Genomic DNA, 26,344 nt, shown 5'->3' on the forward strand with positions numbered 1-26,344 from the left:
TTCCCGCTGGTAAGCGGTCCCTATTTATCTACTTGCACCCAGAGGTGCTTTCGAACTGCTAGGTTGGCAGGCGCTGGGACCGAGCAGCGGGAGCGCACCCCGCCGCAGGGATTCGAACCGCCGACCTTTCGATCGGCAAGCCCTAGGCGCTGAGGCTTTAACCCACAGCGCCACCTGCGTCCCTAGGGAAGAGGTACTGACTGTTAAATCACTCAGGGAATTGTTTTATCTGATAGTTAGATGTCATTTGTATATGTATATTGTTTTGTTGCATATTTTAGAGTGTCTAACTCTTTGACTCCATCTGTACCTTACATTTAAAGCACCTTTTTACAGTGGTATCTCTAGTTGTGGACTTCATCCGTTTCGGGGTGCCGTTTGCACCCCGAAAAGTTCGCAACTAGAGTGCCTCTTCCGCGCATGTGCGTGGCAAGATCAAGCGCATGTGCGCATGTGCGCATGTGCGCAGATCGCTTTTGCGCATGCACATGTGGCAAACCCGGAAGTAAACACTTCTGGGTTTGCCACGTTTGTAAGCTGAAAGTCCGTAACAAGAGCAGAACGCAACTAGAGGTACCACTGTACCATTTTGACAGCCATGGGTTCCCACAAAGAATGCAGAGAACCACGGTTTGTTAAGGGCCCCTCACAGAATCCCCAGAGTTCCCTGGGAAGAAGGATTGAGCATCCTTAACGCCTTAACCAACCATGGAATCCCAGGATTTTTTGGAGGGAGCAATTCAGACAGTAGTAATGAATGGCTATAATCCCAGAATCTCCTGTGAAAAGCCAGCCAGAGGAAAAGATTCTGGATGGAAAGCTTCAGCTGAGTAAGACAGCAAAATGTCTTGGACCAGCCTTGCACAGCTTTTATATTTCCTTTCAGCTATATTTTCCTTTCTGGTGAGAAATTAGATCTGTGGATATAAACACCATGTGCCTCCCCCACTGACATGAATGAGAAAGACCTGATGAGCAGGCCAGAAGAGAGTGGAAGGTGCCCCACGTGTACCCGGGAGCATACATAAGGCTCTGGATTGGAACACATGTGTGCCTGTGATACACCTGCACCACCACATACCCACAAAACCCATTCCTGAGATGGAATTCTGAGAAACAGCTGAGAGGCTCATTCCTTCTGGGTGCATGAAGGAAATGACTTTTTTTCTTTGCAAAAAATCTAGCTCAGCCTTCGCTAACCCAGATGTTTTAGACTACACCACCTATGTTCCCCAGCCATATCTGGAGGGCACTACATTGGAGAAGGCTGATCTCGTCACTGCAGCAATAATTTTATCATGAGACAAGATACCAAATATCACAGGTTCCGTCCAAGAAGACACACTTTCACTGCAAGGACATACTAGCACAGGAAAAAATACCTTGCAGACTGCTGTTCAAGGAAGGTCCGGAAAGCTTCCAGCTCCAGTTTCTTCTTTAACAGGTCCTGAATGCTATATGACGTAGCTTCTTCAGGAAGTGCTTGACTTGGGGGTACTGTGACTACGGGAGGTTCAGGATGCAATGGGATCTCCTCTTCTTTGACAGCCGAAACCTAATGAAAGAATTGTACCAAGCACTCTAGTTAATCTAATTAACGACTCGTTTTCATAAGACTTATAGATTTTCCTCTGCCTTCCTACTTTCTACAGATTGCTGTTGTTTTCTGTTTCTCCATGGAATTGCATTTCAGGACCAAACATGAAGGGGCAATTACATGTATCAAGATATGAGACAGGGTGCACTCCACCAAGGATGACTGCCAAGTGACCGACAGTTATTACAAAATGGCTTCTATGGGAGTCAAGCACTGATGAAGAGGAGATGGAGTTGTGCGCTGAAATCAATGTTTCCTTATCTCTGAGATGAGGCTTATGATGTGACTGTAGAAAGCCTTTAGATCACATTTTCTGGCCCAAGGGCCACATCCATGCTTGGCCAACCCTCTGGGACTGCATGCAGGCAATGGATGTGGCTGAAAGTAGATGCTGAGGTAGAAAAATAAAAGTTGGTAGGACCAGTTTAATTGCTGCCCTCAGAATACTACTGATTAAAATGGGGGCCCTGATGTAAGAAAGGATTGCCAGATCAATCAATCTTTATTACAGTCCAGAGACCCAACAAATCGTTACAAAACAATACACAATTCAGACAGCCTAAAGGTAAAGGTAAAGGTACCCCTGCCCGTACGGGCCAGTCTTGACAGACTCTGGGGTTGTGCGCCCATCTCACTTAAGAGGCCAGGGGCCAGCGCTGTCCGGAGACACTTCCGGGTCACGTGGCCAGCGTGACATCGCTGCTCTGGCGAGCCAGAGCCGCACACGGAAACGCCGTTTACCTTCCCGCTGGTAAGCGGTCCCTATTTATCTACTTGCACCCGGAGGTGCTTTCGAACTGCTAGGTTGGCAGGCGCTGGGACCGAGCAGCGGGAGCGCACCCCGCCGCAGGGATTCGAACCGCCGACCTTTCGATCGGCAAGTCCTAGGCGCTGAGGCTTTAACCCACAGCGCCACCTGCGTCCCTCTCAGACAGCCTACCTCCAGGTTAAACAAGCATTTTGTTCAGACTTAAAGATAGGGATCATTGGTTCTTGCAATCACCGATAAAAACTTCACCACTGCTAATGTTCTAGCGTTTCTCCGGTCTTCCAATAGGAACCTGACATAGTGAGCCTCTGATTTTCCCGGGAAAAGCGCCAGCAAGGGTAGTAGGATTGCCAGATCAGCTAACTAAGGCCACATTCACTTAGTATATTTTGAGCACTAAGATGCCACTTTAAACAATCATGGCTTCCCCCAAATAATTCTGGTAACTGTAGTTTGTTAAGGGTGCTGAAAGATGTTGGGAGAACCCTATTCCCCCTCAAATAGCTACAATTCCCAGATTTCCCTGGGAAGAGGTTGTTAAACCACTCTGCGAATTGTAGCTCTTGAAGCGGTATCATGGTGCTCCAAATGAATGGAGTGAAAGTGGCCCCCCCAAAGATGTGCTGTGCAAACTAAAGCATGGACCGCTAACTGGAGGCTACAATCAAGTATGGCCTATTGCTTAAAATATTCAGAGCAGATGCGGCTCTGTCCTTTAAGGCAGCCTTTCCCAACCTGGTGTACTCCAGATGGACTACAACTCCCATCAGTCCCATCTAGTATGGTGAGAGATGATGGAAGCTGTAGTCCAAAACATCTGGAGGGCAAAAGTTTAAGGAACCCTGTTTTGAGGCAACACCCCATGGATTAATCCTCACCACCTAGACAACTGGATGTAAAAGTGATGTGCATTCTCCTAGTGTAAAGGCTTTGGGCCTATCCACACCACTTGAAATGCAAGCAAATGGAGGCTGTCCCATGTGTCAAAGCACCACTTGGGTCTCATGACTTTTCATAGACCTTGTTTCTGTCTTTCTTCTCCTCCTCCTTTTGTAGTTTGCATGATGACTATTACCGAATTGTGTGGCTGGCCATTTCTCATGAAACACTTCCTATCTAAGTTTTCTAAGGAGATGACATGCTGTAGCTTGTTGCTATGAGTTGGACCTTAGCGTGGGTAGTGTGTCCCTCAAATGCCAGTGATGCCGAGCCACAGTGTGTAAAAGTCTACAAGTGTCTACAAGTTATCCCACCCGAGAAATACAAAGAGTTAACCTCCTGGTGCTAGGCAAAAATAAAGAGTTTGTTTTTGTTAATAGGTGCTTGTCTTACCTCATCCTTCTTGGAAATGCTGTCTCCATGCAAAGCCTGCAGCTTTCTAAAGTACACTGAGTCCAGCTGTCGAGTTTCTTCCACCAGCTCCACCTAATAAAAATAATATCTTATGTCATCCACACAGTACACATTATAGAAAGGAAGATGAAGGGGTTGGAGAGGCAGCCTGCCAGTGACAGTGGGTAGAAAAGAACCACATTTGCCAATAACAAGACAGATGTTTAGGGGGCATATCACTGGAAGTTGCATCCACTGGAGCAGATGGCTCAAGGAGAGGATTCGCTGAAACAGCTAAAAGGAAATTCCCTCCCAGCGGTGCTGATGCTTCTTACTCGGGGGTGAATGCACCAGCGAAAAAGGAAGCATGATAAAGTTGTTGCGAACTTTGTGCAAGGACTGGTTTTTTAAATTTTATTTTAAAAATGCATTCAGAAGGAAAACACACCAATTTTATTTAAACTCATCCAGGATAATGTTTTAACTTTCAGATAAATAACAAATACATATACATATATGTACAGAGGAGTTATCTTGATGCTGGAGGCACAGAGAACTACAGTGGTACCTTGGGTTAAATACTTAATTCGTTCTGGAGGTCCATTCTTAACCTGAAACTGTTCTTAGCCTGAAGCACCACTTTAGCTAATGGGGCCTCCTGCTGCCGCCGCGCCGCCGGAGCCCGATTTCTGTTCTTATCCTGAAGCAAAGTTCTTAACCTGAAGCACTATTTCTGGGTTAGCAGAGTGTATAACCTGAAGCGTATGTAACCTGAAGCGTATGTAACCCGAGGTACCACTGTACACTCCTTTTAATAGCGAGCTCAGGCAGCTAGTGCCGCTAGGATTATAGCTAAAACAGGAAACTAGGAAAGCAAAAGTAGGTATTAGCATCCTTGGGGAAACCCTGAGATTTGCAAAATACCCAGAATGATAACAAAAACAAACAAAGGGGACAGAAAAATCTAAAATGCAGCTCAACATGGACTGAGAATGCTCAGAAGAAACAGGTCCCACCTGTGATGACCGAAGATTCAAATGGCTGATACTTATATAATAAAAACTGGACAGTGTAGCATCCTGTTAGCCACGCTGACCTGGATTTCTTTCTTCCTTTAATAATGTTTTTATTGGTTCTTCATGGTACAAAAGATACATTTTGAGAAAACAATTATTAAACCAGTAAACAGCGAACTACTTGTCCCGATAGAACTAGAGATTTTTGTCATGCTATGTAATAAAGTTTCACTTTATTACTCTAAAATATCACGCTAGATCTGGATGTCTTGTCTTGGAGAATTTTGTCTAGCCCTCTCTGTTCACAATTGGGAAGGGCGTGATGACCATTCTCTCCCAGACAAACAACAACATCTATGACCCACAGGGCATCAACATTACAGGCAAGGGATCCGAGGCAAGAAGATGAACAGGCTTAAGGTTAAATCCTATTTTATTAGTTGCTTAAATGGTAAAGGTAAAGGTACCCCTGCCCGTACGGGCCAGTCTTGACAGACTCTGGGGTTGTGCGCCCATCTCACTTAAGAGGCCAGGGGCCAGCGCTGTCCGGAGACACTTCCGGGTCACGTGGCCAGCGTGACATCGCTGCTCTGGCGAGCCAGAGCCGCACACGGAAACGCCGTTTACCTTCCCGCCGGTAAGCGGTCCCTATTTATCTACTTGCACCCGGAGGTGCTTTCGAACTGCTAGGTTGGCAGGCGCTGGGACCGAGCAGCGGGAGCGCACCCCGCCGCAGGGATTCGAACCGCCGACCTTTCGATCGGCAAGTCCTAGGCGCTGAGGCTTTAACCCACAGCGCCACCTGCGTCCCCTGATTAGTTGCTTAGAGCCCTCAAAAAGCCAATGGACACCCAGTATGCTAGAAAATACCAGGGTTTTAAGGGCACAGACAATAAATTAAGAATCGGCACTCAATTTGGGGGGAAAAGAGGTTGAAGTTCTATGAATTATTTTGTAGCTTAAGGGTTGCTAGCCTCCTTACACAAGCCAACAACCAGTTCAACACTGCATGACTCCGAATGCAGGGATTTCAGATGCAACAGCTTAGCAATTCAAACAAAAGGGGTCAATGATGAGTTAAAAACAATACCACTTCTTTCTCACTTTGTATCATATATCCTTAAATTACCTGCCCATAAGTTTTTCTGTCTTGTTCTACCATCTTCATCCATGGCTCTAAAAGAAGGATGAGGATGTATTCTTCTGCTGAGTCGAAAAGATCCTCAAATGGTGGCTCAATTTTCTGGTAAATCTCATTTTTTGTGATCTGTTGTAGTCCAATATCCATGCTAGCAGAAGGGGCAATGTAATTGGCATAAAGAAACTGTGTTAAGTGGAAAGAGAAGCAAACAGTTAGATGGCCACCCTAACAGACACAATAAATTCATTTGTCTAACTGCTTTGAGGTTGTTGTTGTTTTTAAATAATCAAGTGGTGTATACATTTTGTGAAATAAAAAAGGGGGAAATATTAAAAAACATATTTGTAATTTGTGTTTTCTGCAACATTAGCTCTCGTTTCCTATTCTCATCCTGCTATTAATTATTCCAAAATTCATTATCTGCTGTCAGTTATGCTGTTTACCAAAAATATTTGGTTTCCTCTCCAAGTTTGTTAAAACTGCTAGAAATGGAAGATCTGTGAAGGGGAAACTACTGGTCCCCAGGATACTCTGTGGTAAGTCATGTGCATTGAATATGCTTTAAATGTACAATGTGGATTTGCTCTTTTGTGATACACACTATTTTAGCACAAAACAGGAACTCTGCAGTTTAAACACTAAAAGATTTGTTTTAACAGATTAAAACTAAGTAGAGCTAACAGAAAGCAAAATGGAATGATATATCCCACCTCTTATTGTGTTCTGCCTGGCTGCAAAATAAAATGCAATTTTCAGATACACAACAATACTACCAAAACTTGGAAACTTCATGGAAAACTAATGCTACAGTTACATCAAATTTTAATATGATCTACTGTTCAAATGTAAAAAAAGCTACATTAGCAAAGAACAGAAAAAGATTTTAAACAATGCAACACTTATAAACGTTTTTTCTTAGAAGAGGATTAGCTATTTTATTCAGACTGAGCTGGCTAAATTGATTGCCCTCCTATGACTCATAAATTAACACACAGGAGCTGAGAATAGGAAAGGATAAAAGAAATAAAGAAAGTTTTCCTTGCCTCGCTGGAAATGTTCTCTCACCAATGTGTGCTCAAATGTCATCTTTTAGTTTTACTCATTGGAAAAATGGTGGAAGCTGTGTGTCTATTATTTACAAAGCCATTCTGCAGGCATTCATGTGCACTGTACAGAACAGTAATCCTTACATTTTGTTACGTTACAAACATTACCTTTTGCATAGCAGTTGATACAAACAAGGCTTGCTTGAAAAGCTTAAATTTAGAGGGCTTTTAGGCTGTTGCTGGGACGGCTGGGTTGGGATTCAGTTGCACTACAGAAAATTCAGGTTGCACAATTAACACTGAATTGGAGCGCTTGCGCCACAAACCTACTTCCCCCAAATATTATACTTTTTCCAATAAGTAAAGTGAGGGGAATCATAGAATCACAGAATTGTGGGATTGCAAGGTACCCTGAGGGTCATCTAGTCCAACTCCCTGCAATGCAAGAATCTCAACTAAAGCATTCATGACAGTTGGCCATCCAACTCTTGCTTAAAAACCTCCAATGAAGGGGACTCCACCACTGGAAAGTTTGGGGTAGCATTCGTTAGGCACAACATCATCCAAAACTCCCACAAACAAATCGGAATGAATGCTCAATAAATAGCTGGCCTCATCTGATCTCCCTGGAAACAAATCAATAAGCATGTTCAATAAACTGGCCATTTGGAAGCGACCCATATTCGTACTTCATTCTGATGCAGAAAAACATAGGGACATGGGAAGCTGCCTTATACCAAGCAGATACTTAGCAGCTCTCCAAGGATTCAAAAAAGGGTCCCACTCTGCTCTATTTGGAGATGCCAGGGATTGAACTTGGGACTTTCTGCATGCAAAGCCCATGTTCTACCACTGAGCCACAGCTCTTCCTGAAAGGCTTGTCTGACAAATGTCTGAGTGGCACAAACACAGGAATCAGCTTTACTCAATGTCAGATCATTGTCTAGTTCAGTACTGTTTATACTTACTGGAAAATTACAGTATGTAGGGCAGGGCTGGGGAACCTGTGACCCTCCAGATCATGTTGGCCTCCAACCCCTATTAGCAACAGACCAATGGTCAGGAATGATAGCAGTTGTAGTCCATCAACATCTGGAGGGCCAAATGGTCTCCCAGCCTGTTTTAAGGGATCATCGTCATCATTAGTATCCCACTTTTCTGTTAAAAGCAGAAGCGATTAAAACAGTACTGTCAAAGCCATACAAAACAAAAATCAACCTATGCATAAAAGGTGGCATGCCTCTCCATCACTTCCCCTAGTATACACATTCATTTCTGTGGTCCCACAGACATCTATGGTCCAACAAGAGTTGCAGCACCACACAAAGCCAGAGGTGATCACGGGATACAATATGAAGTAATATGGTTACTTCAGGTAACCATATTTCTACCACACAACTTTCAATTTCAACTCACACCAAAAAAAATCCATGTAGTTTATCTCCAGTTTAATAATGCAGCCTTTTTCTGGTGCAAACCTACGTTTGAACATATGATGGCAACAATTGCCAATGTTGTTCTCACTCTCATTGGTGAAGATTCTCCTTTAAAGATCACTTTATTTCCCACTCCATCTGTGCTTTCCAGACTTTTTCTGGGGTAGTCAAACTTCTAAATGCCCCTTATACATAATAGGGCTCTGAACAATTAGAGTATGATACCGTCCATTACATGGGGGGAAATGTTTTAATGGGGTATCTATAAACACCTGAAAAGTTCAGAGAAAAGTCACAGTACATATAACAGCATATCAGACTTCATTTATTCATTGATTTTTTTTTTCTTCAGTAAAAAGAAGAATGCATTTCCCTATATTGCCTCTATATAATTCCTCAATAATATAAAAGCAAATTCCAGATGTGGACTGTGTTCAGTGTTTGCATCTTTATACTATTTATAAAGATAAAATCTGGAGGCAGTAAATTTATCCAGCACCTCCCTCTATTCCCAAATCAGGTCAGCATTCAGGTATAAAACCCTGACCCCAGGAAAGTAAATTGGGCATTGTCTTGGCTTAGTACAGACAAAACTTGTCCTCAAGTCTTTATTTCTAAACTCCCAAGTATCCTGGTTGAACGAGAATTAAGTATTAAATCCCTTTGAAGTAAATGAGAAAGTTAAGCATGTAATATAATGAAATGTCCAAAAGTTAGGAGATATATTCGCGAGCACACACACACACACAATTCAAGTTGTCAACATTGTTTTCAAGCAATTTAATTTCTGTACATAAAACAGTGATAGCTCTTTTCATCTAAAATTGTCCCTGGCATAACAGCAGCATATTTCCTATAACAGCATTACATTTTTCTACCTCTAAATAGCATTTCTTCCTCCGGCCCCAAGCAGATTTCCACATGTGTTTGTCGTTTTCCTTTTCCAATTCATTTTACACTTTACTATATGTACTTTTAGCAAAATAACCACAGTGCATTCCATTCGCTGTGCATACAGTGGCACACACACACACACACACACACACACACACACAACCCCCTGGAATGTACTGTCGTTTCTTTAATATATCACAAAGCTTGAACAGAAATAATCAAAGAAATTATAAATGCTTTTTATATATTTTTAAAATCAAATTTAGTGCTTATTTTCAGTGGCATAACAAGCACACCCACATAGCACATATGAAAGGCTTTGGGCACAGTTCATGCAGAAGTTGTCCTATGCAGGCCTTGAAGGAAGGAATGAGTTTTATAATGTCAAGCCCTGTGAAGCATTCAATTCGCTTGTACAAGAAAATCAATCCCATTCATAGGGCTCAAGGAAAGTTACAGCACCAAAGCATCCATTTAACAATAGGATAAAACCTTGTGCCCAATTATAAACAAAAAACCCTGACCACCAAAAGCCAAACCAAATAGAAAGTCTTTAATGCTTTCCATGGAGGTGTGTGAGATAGGGCTTATGGCAGGGGCAGTCAATATAGCACCCTTCATGATGTTGGAATCCAGCTCCCATCAGACCCAGCCAACATGGCCAGTTGCAGAAAAAGCAGCTGTTGTCATCCTTAACATGTGGAGGGCACCAGGCTGATTCTCCTTGTTCTATAGTGGGGTGGAGTGGGGAATTGATCCAGCCAGTGGGCCAGATCCCTTTTGGCTCTGACATAAGTGGGTAAGTTTGCCCACCTGTCAAGCACGATGACATAATGACATCAGGAGACAGCTTCCAAGGAGCAATGTCAGTCCCAATCAGACAACATATTCAAAAGGGCTTGCTATAACCACCAATCAGCTGAATCCAAACCACACCGACAAATTGCCATTTCCCCTCTGTAGGCAAATGCCATTCCATTTCTACATTTCTTTAAAATGTATTAAAATACATTATTAAACACTTTTAAAAATAAGCATTTAAATGTGGATTTGGTCTCAAGGCATGTATTTACACGCGTGGTTTGATACCTTTAAGCTACTGCAAATTATTTTGCCACTTTCAGAGAAGTGCAAAAACCGATGGATTAGCTAAGCTTCATTCCACACATGAGGTGTGGATCAGATTGTTTTGCACAGGCATTCACAGATAATCAAGTTCCTCAAACATCCCTTTTTGAGTGGCATAATGCCTAAAAATCTGGATCGGCCTCTGTGTTGTTGCCTAGCAGGGCTACCTTTCTTGCAAACATCCTCTGAACACTCAAACATGACTAGCTTTATTGACGTACAGCAGACAGGGAGCCCTGCTTACTCCTAGGCTCAGACTGGCTTCCTTCTCCCACTCATATCTACAGGAAGTTCTGTCCTCAAGTACTTCACCTTGACCCAGAACTAGTTATATACATAGCCTCCAGGTTGGCATGCTTTGCCCCAGCACTTCTTGCTTTTCATAGTCAATATTGTTTGGCTTCAGTGGGCTCTTTCAAATATCACTATTAACATAGCTTTTTGGAGCTTTTGGTTATTTCATTTTACAATATTTTGATACAGGTTATATTTTAAAATTTTAAAGGGGTGTACAGAGTCAACAAAAGCCTAAAATAAAAGCACTGTGGAACTACAATGCACGATTCACAAAAATGTAAAATTCACAGTGACCACAGTAACTGCCAATATAGCCAAGAAAAGCCTGCATAAACACATAGGTTTTCAGCGTGCCCTAGAAGCACAGCAGAGCCAGTGCATACCTTTTATCTGTGCCTTATTTATTTACTTTTTGCTATGCTGGTTTTTATATTAATTGTAATTATTGTATTGTGATATCTTTATTGATTGTTGTTAGCTGTTGGCAGTACGTGGAAAAATTAAAAATAAAAATAAGTTAAGTCAGTCTCTTAAGCTATCTCCAGGGCACAAGTCACATAATTTGTTCTAGTTTACAGCTTTCAAACTAAAATAATAACAAACAGGATTGTGCATACTCTCCATTAAATATATACCAACTACACCAAGGTAACCCAAATTCTATGCCAATTTGAGCTGGTATACATCTATTTTATGTGAATTGGGCTACTTTGCATGCATTTGGTTAGTTTGTACAATTTATTCTGCTTCTGCTTTTCAAGGGGAGGGCTAAGAAGCTTGCAGAACATTGAAGCCCACTTCTGATAACCATTTTCAAGCTTATCTTTGAACAGAGTTGAGGTAGAAACTTGCTCAGCGAAGTGGGAATTCTCAAGATTGATGAATTCTGCCTCCAGTGTCATTTACTGTATCATCAGAAAACTGCAGAATACACATAGCACTGAGCAGTAATAAATGTTTGAAATAGAAGCAAAGAGAATACAACATGCTTTTCAAATCTCCCCTCATCTGTTCATGGGCATAATCAGAATAAGCATATTAATTTCCATGCCAATGGTGAGGGCAGAGTTTGGAAAAGCACAGTGGCCAAAAGCAGCCTCTTTTCTTGACTGGATGCAGCTTGAGACTCATCTGCGTTCCAATCGCATTATTTATATATATATATATATATATATATATATATATATATATATATGATCATGCTGCCATAAAAAGCAAACTCAAGAATGATACCAAATGTTGCCGCACATGTGTTGATTTGCTATGTTACATTTGGGTTGTTAGTTATGCTAATGGAACAGTTTCACATATTGCATTTTGATGTATTTGCTTTTAATGATCATGCGGATATCGCTTTCTGCAATTTCCTAGTTACACTCTTTGTGCAATGTTCTGCTGTCACCACCAGGCCCAGCATGGAAATGAGATTAAGAAGGAGAAAAAGAGTCAGAGGAAAGTCACAGCTTAAACATATATTCATGCACTGCTGGGCATATGCTCCAAAAGCCCAAGTTTAAAGCAGTATTGAAATTGTACTAACACAATTTCTTTCTTTCTTTCTTTCTTTCTTTCTTTCTTTCTTTCTTTCTTTCTTTGAACTAAGGTTAACAGGTCTAACTTACACAACATTAAAAAAAAATATTAAAAAGCATGATGGCTAAATGGAATGTTCCTTCAGAGAGGCAGACTAGGGTTGTAGTTCAGTGACAGAACACCTGCTTTGCATGCAGAAGGTTCCAAGTTAATTGTCAGCATCATGTCTGGTGTTGACCTATAAAGCCTTAAACGGCTCAAGACCACTTGCATGTTAAGCACAGTACACTGTGGAAGCGAGGCGTGAAAGTGAGAAATGGAAGTGAGCACAGAAAGAAGAAAACCATGGTACACTTGCATTGACACGACCGGATACCTTCATCTGTCCCATATTTCTTGATCAATGAACAGCATGCTGGCTGGGGCTAGGATCATGGAGTTCAACCACACAGGGGACCAAGCTTTTGGGAAGGCTGGTTTAAATCATGATCCCCACCCCCCTTTGAATTACTGTGCTTGTGATTGACAACATTATCACTCAAAATATGATGGGTGCAAGTAATGGCTACTGAGGCTCCATTTCAACTGGGACTAAGTCCGTACTTCCAAGGCATAAATTTAACTGGTGAAGCCTGTGCTACAGAAATGGGGGAGGTCTTGTTGGACCAGTATTCCTGAAGGAGCGTCTCCACCCCCATCGTTCACTGAGGTCCAGTGCCAAGGGCCTTCTGGCAGTTCCCTTGCTGCGAGAAGCCAAGTTACAGGGAACCAGGCAGAGGGCCTTCTCGGCAGTGGCACCCGCCCTGTGGAATGCCCTCCCACCAGATGTCCAAGAGAAAAACAACTACCAGACTTTTAGAAGACATCTGAAGGCAGCCCTGTTTAGGGAAGCTTTTAATGTTTAATATTCTGTTGGAAGCCACCCAGCGTTGCTGGGGAAATCCAGCCAGATGGGCGGGGTATAAATAATAAATTATTATAATATTATTATTCAGCCACTCTAACCTTTTCATTGATGCAAAAATATAAGAGTGTGCTATTTCCAAATAACAAGCAGCACAGCGACTGCACAAGGATTACACAAAATGCCTGGAGCCCAGATACATATCTGAGCAAACACTATGCCCAGCTAATGTTTAGATCATCTACAGAAACCATTTAAAGCATCTTTTGCTGATAGTGACTCCAGAATAATTTCCTTGGGGACAGACATACTTGGAAGCAGCCTTACTCTATATTTATGACTTACTTGAGCTTGCTGGCCCACTTTGAAAGGATGGATGGTTTCTTGATAGAAAAGCTGGTGATAATCCTGCAGGTCAAACCAAAAATACGTGCTGTTCTTCCACAGCTACAGATGGAGGGGGGAAATAGAAGTTATTGCTACCCAATTTTTGTGAAGTTTTCCAAAAAAGAAAAGAAGTAGTTTACATTTCCAGGGTTAGTTGATTGCACAGCTCCTTGGGGTTCACCATAAATCACACTTAATTGAAAAGAGCTTGAGTCATGTGTTCCATGCTGGCAGAAGGAGAGCTCACGTAAAAGCGCTGCCACTGTAATACATGTATTTCCAATACGTGCTCTATCTTTTATTGTATCCTCTTGCAAATAATTGGCTATTAAAATTGTTAGTGTGGTGGTTAACATTCGAAGATTAACCCACATTTGAATGGAATTAAGCCATCGGTTCATAATGCACATCTGAAACTTACACTGTGCTGGGACAGCATTTTTCTGCAATTGCTGAGATCATGAAATGTTTTTATCCTGACCATCTTACATTTTTTAATTATGCGCCTTTCATCCGCCCCTCACTAAAACTTGGTGCTGTTGCGCAGAGCCAAGTATTTCCATAGGGACAAAGCACTTAATGAACTCCATTACCTCAGAGGCTCTTGTCATTTTGAAACAAAATCAAGGGAATTTTTTTCTGAAATGTTACAACAGGCATCAGTGCCCCAAGTTTTGACACTTAGGTTTGAAGATTTTGGCCAGCCGGAGCCAAGACAAATGTAAATTTTGACTATGAAGTCTGCACTGTATGTGAAATGATAGAGAATATTTTAGTAAGTCTGCTAGTTTGCTGAATTATGTTTTTAATTTATTTCCCTTTTTAAAAATTTGATTTATAACCTTTTCTGAATAATGAACAAGCAACCATAACATATTATCATCTTAAGAATTACACATCATTAAAGTATATATAAAAGTCAATATTACATAGTTCGTACGTGGCACCCGGGGCGGTTCTGATTCTTAATTATTATATATGTTCTGAAGAATTAAAAGTTAACACTACTCTCTGAATTGTGTCTGTTAACTGGATAATAAATCCAAATGACTACAATGAAGAGTACCGTACTTCCAAATAAACCTGTTCAGGGTCTATATGTAAGTCCCACTGATATCAGTGGAGTCTAGGGCTTGATTACGTTTAATGTTAAAAGCATCACCTGGTAATATTGTATGAGGTATTTCTACTTAATAGTAAACACAGGGGCTGCTTTGAATTGGAATCACAACATCCAGACAGAAGTTTAACATTTATCTTCCCCACCACAATGCAGACAAAAATCACTCCTTGGGGCAGCAATTAGCAACATGAAAGAAAGCTTCCATTGGTGCCAATGGGAGCATCTTCCTGTTGCTATTTGTAGAATGGGGAATATTCTTTCCCCAAGTAAATTGGAGTTAAAAGTCCAACCTCCCATCCATTTGTGCTGTGTTTCCAATTCAAAACAGACTCTGGCCTTACTATTAAACACACACACACACACACACAGAGAGAGAGAGAGAGAGAGAGGGAGGGAGGGAGAGAGAGAGAGCTATAGACAATGCATTTTATGTCCCCTGTTGTTAGGCCCTAACTCCCAGGTGTGCATTAAGATTCTAATTTTAGAATGAAATTTTAAAACACACCTACTTGGAAGTAGGGATGAAGGAGAAATTCAAAGCAGCTTTCATGCAAAGACAAAACCCTATTTGCTCTTTTTGAAACAATATGTGAGCTGAAACAAAGATATCCTTCTGAATTTACAATCTGAATTTTGCAATACTGTTCTCCGGTCAAGAAATGCGTACAAAAATGCTTATGCTAGGGGAAAGCATGAAGAAGAATGCATATATTTATGAAAATGGTCTACAAAAAATTGCTTTGTAAAAATGAGTAAATTGCATATAAAAAGGTATATAATACAATTTTCATGAATGGTTTAAAAAACCAAAACCCAAACTGATGTGGAAACATGGAGAATTGAAGTTAAGTTTGGAAAAATATGAAACCGAGAGAAACCAACATTGATAGATTTGCCGACCCCTACTTTAAAATAAGATCCCAGAAATTAATGGGGCACACTTCCAAGTAAGGAAGTTCAGGATGGAACTTCCTGGATGGCAATTCTCTTGTCTTTCCTCACATTCAGTCCACCCAGAACAGAATATCCTACATAGGCTTTGGAGGACTGGAGTGGGTGGGATACTTCAAATGCTTGATTCTCTCACCTGTCCTCCATGGATACATCCTGCTTTTAAAATCCTCCAATGTGGTTGGTCCCTGACATCTCAGGTAGCAAGTGACAGGAAAGACCTCTGCCTGAGACCTTGGAGAGCCACTGATAGTCAACGTAGACCAGACTTCCCCAACACAATGCCTTCCAGATGAGTTCCAGACTACAACTCCTGTCCTCCATGACCATTGGCCATGCTGGCTGGGTCTGATGAGAGTCGCAGTGCAGAGCATCTGGAAGGCACAGGATTGGGGACAGCTTGTGCATACAATACCAACCTAGATGGAGCAGAATAAGGCAGCTACATTTGTCCATATTTTTAAGGAGGGACTTTTTAGAAATACCTTCTCTAGCATCTTCCTTTATGTAAAGGTAAAGGGACCCCTGACCATTAGGTCCAGTCGTGACCGACTCTGGGGTTGCGGCGCTCATCTCGCTTTATTGCCAAGGGAGCCAGCGTACAGCTTCCGGGTCATGTGGCCAGCATGACTAAGCCACTTCTGGCAAACCAGAGCAGCGCACGGAAAACACCGTTTACCTTCCTACCTATTTATCTACTTGCACTTTGACGTACTTTTGAACTGCTAGGTTGGCAGGAGCAGGGACCGAGCAATGGGAGCTCACCCCGTCACGGGGATTCGAACCGCTGACCTCCTGATCGGCAAGTCCTAGGCTCTGTGGTTTAACCCACAGTGCCACCCGCATCCCAGCATCTTCCTTTACCAATCAGCTATTTCCCAATCCCCAGCCCAATCTAGCATGACCTTATTTAAAGGGAGATTATAAATATTTAGGCATGATAAGAATAGCTAATGTGTCTCTGGGCCTCTGAGGTTCAAAACCATCCTTAGCTGCTCAGTTCAATGAGTTGCCAGCATTTTCTAGCCTAGCCATCTTCACTGGGCTGGAGAGAGGCCAAAATGCTTCTGCATATTCCTAAGAAGAAGGTGCAAAGTGCCCATCGCAAGAATAAAATACCTTGATTTTTAAAAATCCTTATACCTTATTTTCCGACTTCTCACAGAATTCAGTAAAGATGTAGCCTGATCTGCACTCCACGTTAAGGGACTGAAGCATTCTTTCCATTACAGAACTTCCCAGTTCTGAAACGGCTGCGGTCGTTGTGCCCTAGGATCACAGAAAGCACAGTTCAGCAAGGCATGAAAGTCTCATTCTGTCTCAGCGGCAGCCAAATAAACCAGATGAATGGTCTCACCTGTTTTCTAATCTCAAGTTTCTTGAATGTGGTACTTTTATCTCTATAGTGACACATTGCAACACTTGCCTCTCTCATGTGTCCCCTTCTTCAGTTCTTGCCGTACTATCAAATTTTAGGAAAGAATAGTTTAATCCTCGCCTGTGTGCCTGTGAAGCACTGTGGAACATGGTGGCATTTCATAAATATATACTAATAATGAAATGGATGTTGCAGACTTAAACATTTGCGTGTGTTTTTACTGCTTTGTGATAGGACTGACAGGTTCCTTAGGGGCATCTAGAATCTGGGAAATCTTGGGTGATGTTTGGTTAAAAGGAAGTAGCATCGCATCAACTGTCTTCCCTCCTGTCTTCCCTCAATATGCATTTAGAAGGGAAATTAACTGAGTATGCATCTGGGACCTTGTAGGGTTAAAAAAAAAAGTTGCCAGGAGGGAAAAGGAAGAGAAAATGACTTGTTGGGAAGAGTTAAATATCCCTAAAGCTCTCCAACAGCTTCCTCAGCCAAAATGACAACTTACTGAGACTGCTTTTCATTATTATTTTTCTTTTCTAAAAAACTGTTGGGGCTTTGTTTTCTGCAGTTTGCCCCTTAAGCAAGCTTGGCACTGGTTTACATTTGTGGTGCCTTAACATCAAGGTTTTGGCCTGAAACAGAAATGGCCAGTAGGACAATTCTGGCCCCTGTAGGAACTTCATGTGACTGCTGGTAGCTCTGCCAGTTTTTAATCGAGGCATGGTAAAAAGGTTTGCCTCAGGTTCACTTCTAAGGAAAACAAAACAGAACAAAATAAAAAGGAGGTTTTGAAATTGTGGAAATAAGATATTTCACAGTTTGATGCCATCTCTCCCTCTCTCCTTTTTATTTTGCATGTAACATAAATAATATGCAAGTGTACTCATTCGTGGGGTTAATGCTGTGCCTGGTCACATGTGGTCCATTATAGTGAAGCCCTTATAGTGTGACAAATTCATTATGCAGCTTGTCTGATCATGATAGTTATGGGGTGAATTTTATGCAGCACAATATACAATTCAGACCTCAGACCATGGTCTGGAGAACAAAGTTAGCTGCCTCTTGCCTTTTGTAGCCAGTTTTGATGTTATCAAGAGGGTGGGGACTCAAGAGGTGGCTACCACAGGGTAAGCCCAAACAAGAAGCAATCATACCTCCACTCTGGTATGGAGGGCAGTATCATAGTCACCTGGTCACCAAACCATTTTCAGCAGATCCAGGAATTCCAAATGCTACTCACAGGGATCATTTCTGCGTAGGTGTATTTTCTATCCAGCTTTGGCATCAGATAATCTGTTTTGTCAGGAATTGTTGTCATATGAGCAGCTGTTGCTGGCCTGGACCCATGAAGAAGAAATAGGTTCAAAAGATGCTTGAGGATCATTGGAGACTATGTCATGTGTTACAAAGGAGATAAAGTAAGTGAGTTCATGGTTAGGGTTATTGAGTTCTATTCCTAGAGACAGTGTCCTTACCTTTAAATGTTCCAAGCAAAGAGAAGATGCAGACAGTGTACCTCCAAGCTTATTCCTCCTCCAGCTCTTGCCCTACATTCCAGCTGTGGGGAACCTTTGACCCTCCAGATATTGCTGAACTTCAGCTCCCACCAGCACCACCAAATATGGCCAATGGAAAATAGCCAGGGATGATGGGAGTTGTAGTCCAGTTACATTGGAAGGAACAGAAGTTCCCCACACTTGCCTAACCCTTTCCCAACACTTGTTGGGGGGGGGGCATAATTAGAGCCCTGCTGGCAACAGCAGGTTGAAGTAGAGAAGAGGAGGACAAGCAGTGGGGCTGGCGAAGGAAGAGAATGAGAGCCACCAAAATGGTGTCCTTTCTCAGTGCCTCTGAACATTAAAAGACACATTCACCATTTCCAGGCAAGGATCTACGACAGGTGCTTATGACAAAATATTAAACGAAGATGCAGTCAGTGGAAGAATAAGCAGGCAATGAATGAAACTAAAATGTGGTGGAACATGTTATGAATGAAAAGAATAAACGCTTTTTGCATACAGGCAACTCCCTATTTGCGCGGGTGTTGCATTCTGGGTCACTGCATGCGTCATTTGTAAGTTCGTTCTGCCCCCACCCAGTTCTGCCCCCTGCTGGGGCTGAAGATGACACGCATGCCAGCGGTCACACATCAGTTAGACACATTCAAAATGGTGCATGCAAAATATTTTATATGTGGAGATCTAAGTGCTTACCGCTTCTTGTCAACATCCATTGAACTCAAGAGGAGGGCAGGAGCTTCCTGAATAGCACTTTGGCTCCGGGGCAGGACTGCTGATAACAGTCTGGAAGGCATCTGCTGATCTACCGTAGCTCCTTTTGGTGGTGGTGATGATCCCGTTTCTCCTCTCTGGAGAGAAAGAACTCAGAATTAACTTGTCCTCTTCCATCTACTGTATATCTGTTTTCAATAGATACAGTCTAGATTTAGTAAAAAAATAAAAATCTTTTGTAATAACCCCAAATTCTTTGCACTAAGGGTAACTACAGCATCAGACCGAAACCATGAACTGCTTTTTCAATTCAGGACAATTTTGAAGATCAGTTTGGTGGTTCTATAGCAGGGACAGCTCTTGAAAAGACACGCTTAAGTACACATACCCAACTCACATGGCTTATGAATGCCATATATTTCTACTTGATAAAACCATCAAAACAATATGATGGTTCGAAGGCCAGCTTTTGTAGGCCAAGGGAGCTGCATTTGATCCACTAGCTGAGTCAAATTTCCCACTAGCATGTTACAAGTTACAGCACCGTCTTTCTTGACCAGGCCTCCACTATCACAGTTCTTGCAGTACAAGTTATATAATGGGGTTCTGCCCTCTTCACCACCTGGTACAGGCATCATATATTATGGATGAAAGCCCAAGAGTGACAGTAGCAGTACCTGGGGCTGTGCTATTTTTGGCATGCAAGATTTAGCTCTCAGTGGCAAGAGTGATACCATCTGTGGGAACGGATCCACATCCATACGTGGCTTCTGTTGCCGAGAATGCCAGATTTTCAGTTTGGTGCTGGCAGCCTGTGTGGCTCCTGTATGGATAACACAAAACCGGGGACCCCTGGAGAGGATATAAAGAAACAAGTAGTTAGGTGGACACTGTAAGTGGGCTCAGGTGAACAAAGGGAAACAATACTGCCTTTTGTTTCTCTTTGTGTCAGAGAGAGCCCTTGACCCGTTCCTCTTGTTGCCCCCAACTGGCAGTGGTAGCAGAGAAATGGGAAGGATGACAGGAAATATGTCCTGCTGCAGAAACTGAGAGATGTTCGATGTTCTCACCGTTTTGGTCTATTATTATTTATTACTTACTGGTCGCTTGTCACCAAACAGGTGTCCAAGCAACTTACCACTGAAGAACATATATATATATATATATATATATATATATATATATACACACACACACATATATATATATATATACACACACACACATTTTAAAATAGAATAGAAAAGGAGGAAAATCATATAAACATTGACATACCATATATCTACATCTATGTACAGCCCCCTTCCCAACAGTAATAACAACAAGCAAGAATCTTCACTCACTCGTTAACTTTTAGGCTACCTTTAAGGGCGAAAGTCACAAGGCAGCTTGCATAAAAATGTAAGAACAATAAAAATCTGTGCACCAAAAGCCACCAATGAAGCAGCAATATATAGCATCACCCCATTAAAAGGAGCATAAAATACTAGTATAATTTCAAGCCAACAGACCATGACATCTTAAGAGAAAGCAGTTTGGTTCTTCCCATGTTCAGCATTTAGCTGCTGATGTAGCAAACGTTTAGAGGCATAATTTTATCTTTCCTCCCCTCAACTCCCCACAAAGTGTTGAGACAAAACAGGATTTGATTGAATGGCTTTGATTTTCATCCTCTTACCAGTAAAGAAGCAAAGGTTTCACTACTTCAGGTTGAGCACGTCTCAAGTTAAACATATTCCACTGGTCCCCATCAATCAGGTTTAGCTTCATCAAAACTTCAGTGGTAAGGAAATAATCTCCATTGCTCACTAAGTAGGTTTTTTTCATTTTATCAAGCTGTCTTGAATGAAGAAAAACATTCACACAGAATATGCACAAACGCACTGCAGCTAACAACTGAGAAGAAGCTATCATTTGCAAACTATATTTTCAGATAAAATTCCACACAGCAGAAGATAGAATAGTTCTCTTCCCCAAAAGAAAATTTAAAAATTAGGTGTTTCAAACAGTTCGGTATAGGGCAGTGATGGGGAACCTGCAACCTTATTGATGTTGTTGGACCCCCAGTTCCCATTAGCTACACACAGTCAGCATGACCGATCATCTGGGATGGCTGGAGCTATAGCCCGTCCTGACATAGGGACCAATCAAACAAACAAACAAACAAACAAACAAACAAACAAGATGTGTATTAGCTAGGATGCTTACTACTAACTCAAAAATAATTCTTCCACTGATCTTCTTAGGTGCTAACTAAATCCAGTCTTCGTTAACCTGGTGCCCTCCTGACCTGGTTGGACTCCAACTCCCATCAGCCCCAACCAGCACAAGGATGATGGGCAATAGAGTATAGCCCCCATCCAGAGGGTACCAGGCTGACGAAGACTGGATAAACTGATTCAACATCCCCAGCCTCTTTTGAAACAGCCAAAGGGCTCACGTTCTAAATATTCAAAACAGGAAATAAGGGAAATACCTTCTCTGTCTTTTAGGATCCCGCAGAACCTTTAGTCTTTCAATGTCCATCCAAAGCCGCAAGTATCTTTCTCCCAAAGTTCCTTTGATGAACCTCTTGAACCTTTCGAATTCATGCCTGTTGCCAATATCATAAGTCTTGTGGCTAAGACACCAGGCAGCCCTGGTTTCAGTGTTATCCTTTTCAGATTTCGTACTAGCGCTTATTTCGCTCCCCTTATCTGGTATATCATCCGCAGGAAGTGGAGGTTTTGGTTCGAGTGGCTCCATGAAAGGTTGAATGTTTGCTATCTCAACTATAAACACTCTAGACGTTCTGTCGAAGTCGATAGCAGTCGGGTTGACTATGGGCGGCTGCCCAGTAACCTGGGCTACAGAGCTTTTAAGTATATACTGAGCATAGGCTAATGAAAACTCATCTACTGTTTGAAAATACATGGGTGGTTGGTCAAGTTCCTTGCTCTTTGCTGCTTGGAGGGCAACATCCCAGTCCTGCCCTACGTATGCTCTTAAGACAGTGCTTGAAGGAGTATCAGGAAGAGACACAGAGTGGCCTTCATCTATGCTTCTTCTGGCTACTACCCTCTGAAGAAGTGATGTACCAGATTGGGTGCGCTTCTTCCTCATCCTGGTTTCCGGTTCTGCATTAAAAACAAAAGGCCTTATTGAGAACTTAACTGACTCACCACCACCCCTTTTTTTAATATGCAAAAGTTGAATGCTGTATTGCATTCTCAATTGCTTTCGGGTTTTTCTCCCCATTGTATCTGTCTTTTATTTTATTTTTCTATTTCTGCATTCGTTTGCATTATTTGTATTATTACTTTTACTGTGTTTTGTAAAAAAGAGAGAGAGAAGGTCAGTTTTGCAAAGCCCCCTGCCCCACCCCAGGTCTTTGCATAACCTAGCACTTGACAATGAGTAGAATTGTTATTTATGGACTTAGGGGCTATCGCAAGCCACTGGAATTTGTGCCACCTCTCACGTACCTGGAATGTTGTTGCTTTTCCCCTCAGCGCCTACGTGTGCACAATGCTGATGTTCCTCAAACAGATTGCCATGAAGTTTCTGGCAATCCCAAACAGCTTGCTTAAGACACTGGTGTGAGGGGCCGATATTGCTTGGAAACTAGTGCTGCAATGCCTTTCTGTTTGCCTGCTTGCTTACCCTCTGCTCCTTCTGTTTCAGTTTTGATTTCTTCTTTTTATTGTATTTATATCCCACAATTTATCCCCCCCTTCTCATTTCATCCTTAGAATAACCCTGTAAGAGAGATCAGGCTGATATACTGTGACATGTCCAAGGTCATTCATAGCTGGTTTAGGGTTTGATCCCAGGTCCTAGTCCAGCAGGCTAACCATTACACCACTCTGGCTTTCTTCTTCATTAAAAAGAAGCCATCTATTACACAAACACAAATGTTTTTAAGTATTCGGTGATATTCCACCATTGCTAGGGGTCTGATGCTACAAGCCACTTTCCTCTCAAAATTCCTCACACTCAGGGAAGTGGGGAGCATGGTACCTCCTTTTTCTCCATTTCTGCTTTATCCCAGGTCTATATGCAAAGAAGGCTCCTACACGATAAATGCCACTTACCTCCAAGGGCAACAGCATGGAGAATGGTGGATGAAACACTAGGCATCCCTTGTACAGCCCTGAAATCTAAAGCAATGGAAATTAAACATTAAAACAATCACAAGGTGAATCTCAAAACTATTAGCATCCACCTTGGTCTTTCCACTCCATTATCTGAACTGAAGGACATATAAAACCTGCCCACGGTGAGAATAGGGTGAAAGACTAGATTGGCCTTTGACCTGATATATCTTATATTCCTATTATTTTTTGCCAGCCCTTCAGACCCCTCTTTCTCTTCTTGGAATTCCTGTGAGGTGGAAGTTTTCTATTGTAAGATTATTTAGACAGTAGACTGGTTTTGTTTCTTTTGATGGTACTTTCTGATTCCTCCTCTACCCCCATTTAACAACCCTATTAAATTTGGAACAAGAGGTTTGACTGTATGTTTTGATGTCCCAAAGATAAACTCTTCCATGTGCTAGCTCACTCTTTCCATACTAAGCATTTGTTAAAGGGGAGGTAGACGACACCAGTGGAAACTGGATGTGTTTGCTAAGTTCCCCCACCTTGAGCTGCCTAGACTTTAAGATAATCTCAGATGCTCTCCCCTTCTGAGATGAGTCAGACCACTATAAATGTCAGATAATTCCATTGAGATAAGAAACAGTACCGGAAACTGCATAAGTTCATGTGTCTGTCTACAAACAGGAAAGGAAATCAGGGAGGCAAATACGATTGGTATTTGATATCACCATATCCCACCCAGTCTGCACTTCACAGTTTTTATTTTTTCACTCTGTCATTACATTTTCGTTCCCTAACCCCACTGAAATCATGTAATAATAAGGTAATGAATTCCGTAATCAAATTTGGCCACAGCAAACAGTGAGCTGAATATCAGACCCTGCAGAATCCGAACTGTAGCAGAACGAAACCAACGCTGCATGCAACAGGTATGGGGTGGAATGGAAAACAATGTCTTTTTACATCCCTACACCCCGCATCTGAGAAGGACCAGCCTTTGTAGTGGAGGTCTGCTTATGGAACTCCCTCTGCAAGGAGTTTTATCTGGCAGCACCAAGCAAAGTCATTTTTACAGCACAAGCCTCTATATGTCGACTTGAAAGTGAAGCCCCATTGAGTTCAGTGGGATTTACTCCCAAGTAAATCCCACATAGGATTGCAACCTTATTTTCCCAGGCGGTTTCTGGTTTTTAAGTTCTGCATTTGAACTTCTTTGAACTTCTGCTTTCAATTGACGGGTTTTATTGTGATGCTATCTTATTCTGTTCTATTCTTGAGATTTTTATTGTTTTTATGTTTTGTTTGTAAACTGTCTTGGGAACCGTTTTTGCTGAGGGCAGTACAGAAGTGTTCCAGATAAATAAATATTGCTTCAGCTGGTTCCACTTCCACTTTTGGGAAGCTGTGTTGTCATTGCTGTTTGTTTTAACTGTTCTGCTGCTGTTAACTAGTGCTTGTTTTTGAACTACAGGTGGCGGCCATTTTAGGAGAGTTCAATGGATGCGCAACCACTGACACATGGGTCCTTTTGGACTTGGAAGAAGGAGGATTGGGAGTGGAATGGGGGGATGGAACAGAACCCCCACGCAAAATGGTTGCCACCTGTATTGGTTTTTATTATGGTTGGTTTATACTTGCCCCAGGAGTGGCATTACTGAAGGGCAAAACACATCATTCTGACATCAGGTGAAGTGACAGGTGAGCGGCCTCACCCACCTGTCAAACTTGACCCATGGAGGTGGGGAGATAAAAATCTGTTCCTCAGCCAGATCCTGTTCCCCACCCAATATAGATCTTAAAAGCTGCAATCCTCTGCACGCTTTCTTAAGAGTTAGTTCCACTGAAGACAGAGCAACTTAATTCTGAGTAAGCGTGTATAGGGTTGTGCTGCAAATAAAAACAGGCAAACATAAATACGCAAACAGGCATTAATCAACAAATGGTGATCTGCAGGGTTTTGACAGGATATGCATCCAAGGTGCTATTGACCACAGTAGCCTAAAGGCATTCTGATTTTCAGCCAATGCTAGTCTTTTGTCATGGTTCCAATAAAAGTGTCAGACACTGACAGTGTACATATTTAGCCCTGCTCAAAGAATCCCAAAGGCTTTGGAGGAGTAATAGTGATTACCCAACATCTTATTTTTGTATCAGTTCCCATCCCTGAGTGGCTCACTAACGCATAATCTAAAGCAATTTGTGGGCTGGGGGGGGCGTGTAGAGGAGACAGGGGAAAAGAATTAAGAAATAGAATGTTAACACCATGTCTTACAAAGGGGATCAAATATGACTTTAAAGACATATCAACCCTTTACCAAAATAAAAAATGTTCCATATGGAGCAGCTCAACCATACAGGAGGGACCATAGCTTAATGGTAGATAGGGAATGGAGAGAAATTTGATTCAGCAAGCAATTAAAACCAGATCGTTCAAACTCATTGTTTCCAAGACAATATGGAAACCAAACACAAGTACCCTTCGAAATTGCAAAGCAATTCTCCAACCAAATGACGATGCAAAAATGCTCATATTAGGGGGAAGTGTGCACAAAAAATGACGACATTAGTGAAAATAACATACAAAATGCATTATATTAGGAGAAACCGCTTGCAAAACTGTGCACAATAGTCAAAAGTGCACAGGAAAATGTATTTACTAGGAGAAAAGTGCATTAAAATGCTGGTGAATTTTCATGCGAACTTTCTTTAAGAGAAATTCACAAATGTGGAGGACTGGAAAATTGGAAAAATGAAAAATGGAGAAAACAAAAATGGACAGCTCCTTCCATCCCTAGCTGCAACATGCAGAAGATCCCAGATATGCCCCAACCTTCCCAGTTTAAAAAGCAACAAGTAGCAGGAGATGAGAAAAGTCTCTTATCTGATACCCAGCAGAGAGGCTGCCGGTGATGGTGGATATCAGGTTAGGTGGACAAATAGTATGACAGCTTCCTATGTAGTCAGGAATGCAGATATGTGTAGGAAGTAAATTCCAAGGATATACAATTCTTATTGAAACTTTTGGTATTATATGATTCTCACCATAGAGATGCATGGATAGGATGATGCCCTATATAGGTCTTGATCAAAAGTGGTGTCCAATTT

At 41.9% G+C, this 26,344-nt stretch overlaps 1 protein-coding gene across 1 annotated transcript in view; it reads right to left on the minus strand.

The window, feature by feature from the left end:
* The window catches only part of RGS22 (regulator of G protein signaling 22), a 77,152-nt gene that overhangs the window by 29,358 nt on the left and 21,450 nt on the right, over window positions 1–26,344 (minus strand). The window contains exons 8-18 of the mRNA XM_079984708.1: window positions 23,234–23,299; window positions 21,637–22,276; window positions 20,839–21,000; window positions 19,838–20,012; window positions 19,143–19,297; window positions 18,170–18,266; window positions 16,698–16,823; window positions 13,439–13,540; window positions 5,844–6,038; window positions 3,699–3,791; window positions 1,383–1,555 (exon numbers count right to left, since the gene is read on the minus strand). Coding sequence (XP_079840834.1) covers window positions 1,383–1,555; window positions 3,699–3,791; window positions 5,844–6,038; window positions 13,439–13,540; window positions 16,698–16,823; window positions 18,170–18,266; window positions 19,143–19,297; window positions 19,838–20,012; window positions 20,839–21,000; window positions 21,637–22,276; window positions 23,234–23,299 — 1,984 coding nt within the window. The remainder of the gene's footprint in view (window positions 1–1,382; window positions 1,556–3,698; window positions 3,792–5,843; window positions 6,039–13,438; window positions 13,541–16,697; window positions 16,824–18,169; window positions 18,267–19,142; window positions 19,298–19,837; window positions 20,013–20,838; window positions 21,001–21,636; window positions 22,277–23,233; window positions 23,300–26,344) is intronic.

Source organism: Podarcis cretensis, assembly GCF_951804945.1.
Source record: "Podarcis cretensis genome assembly, chromosome: 7".
NCBI classification, from domain to species: Eukaryota; Metazoa; Chordata; class Lepidosauria; order Squamata; family Lacertidae; genus Podarcis; species Podarcis cretensis.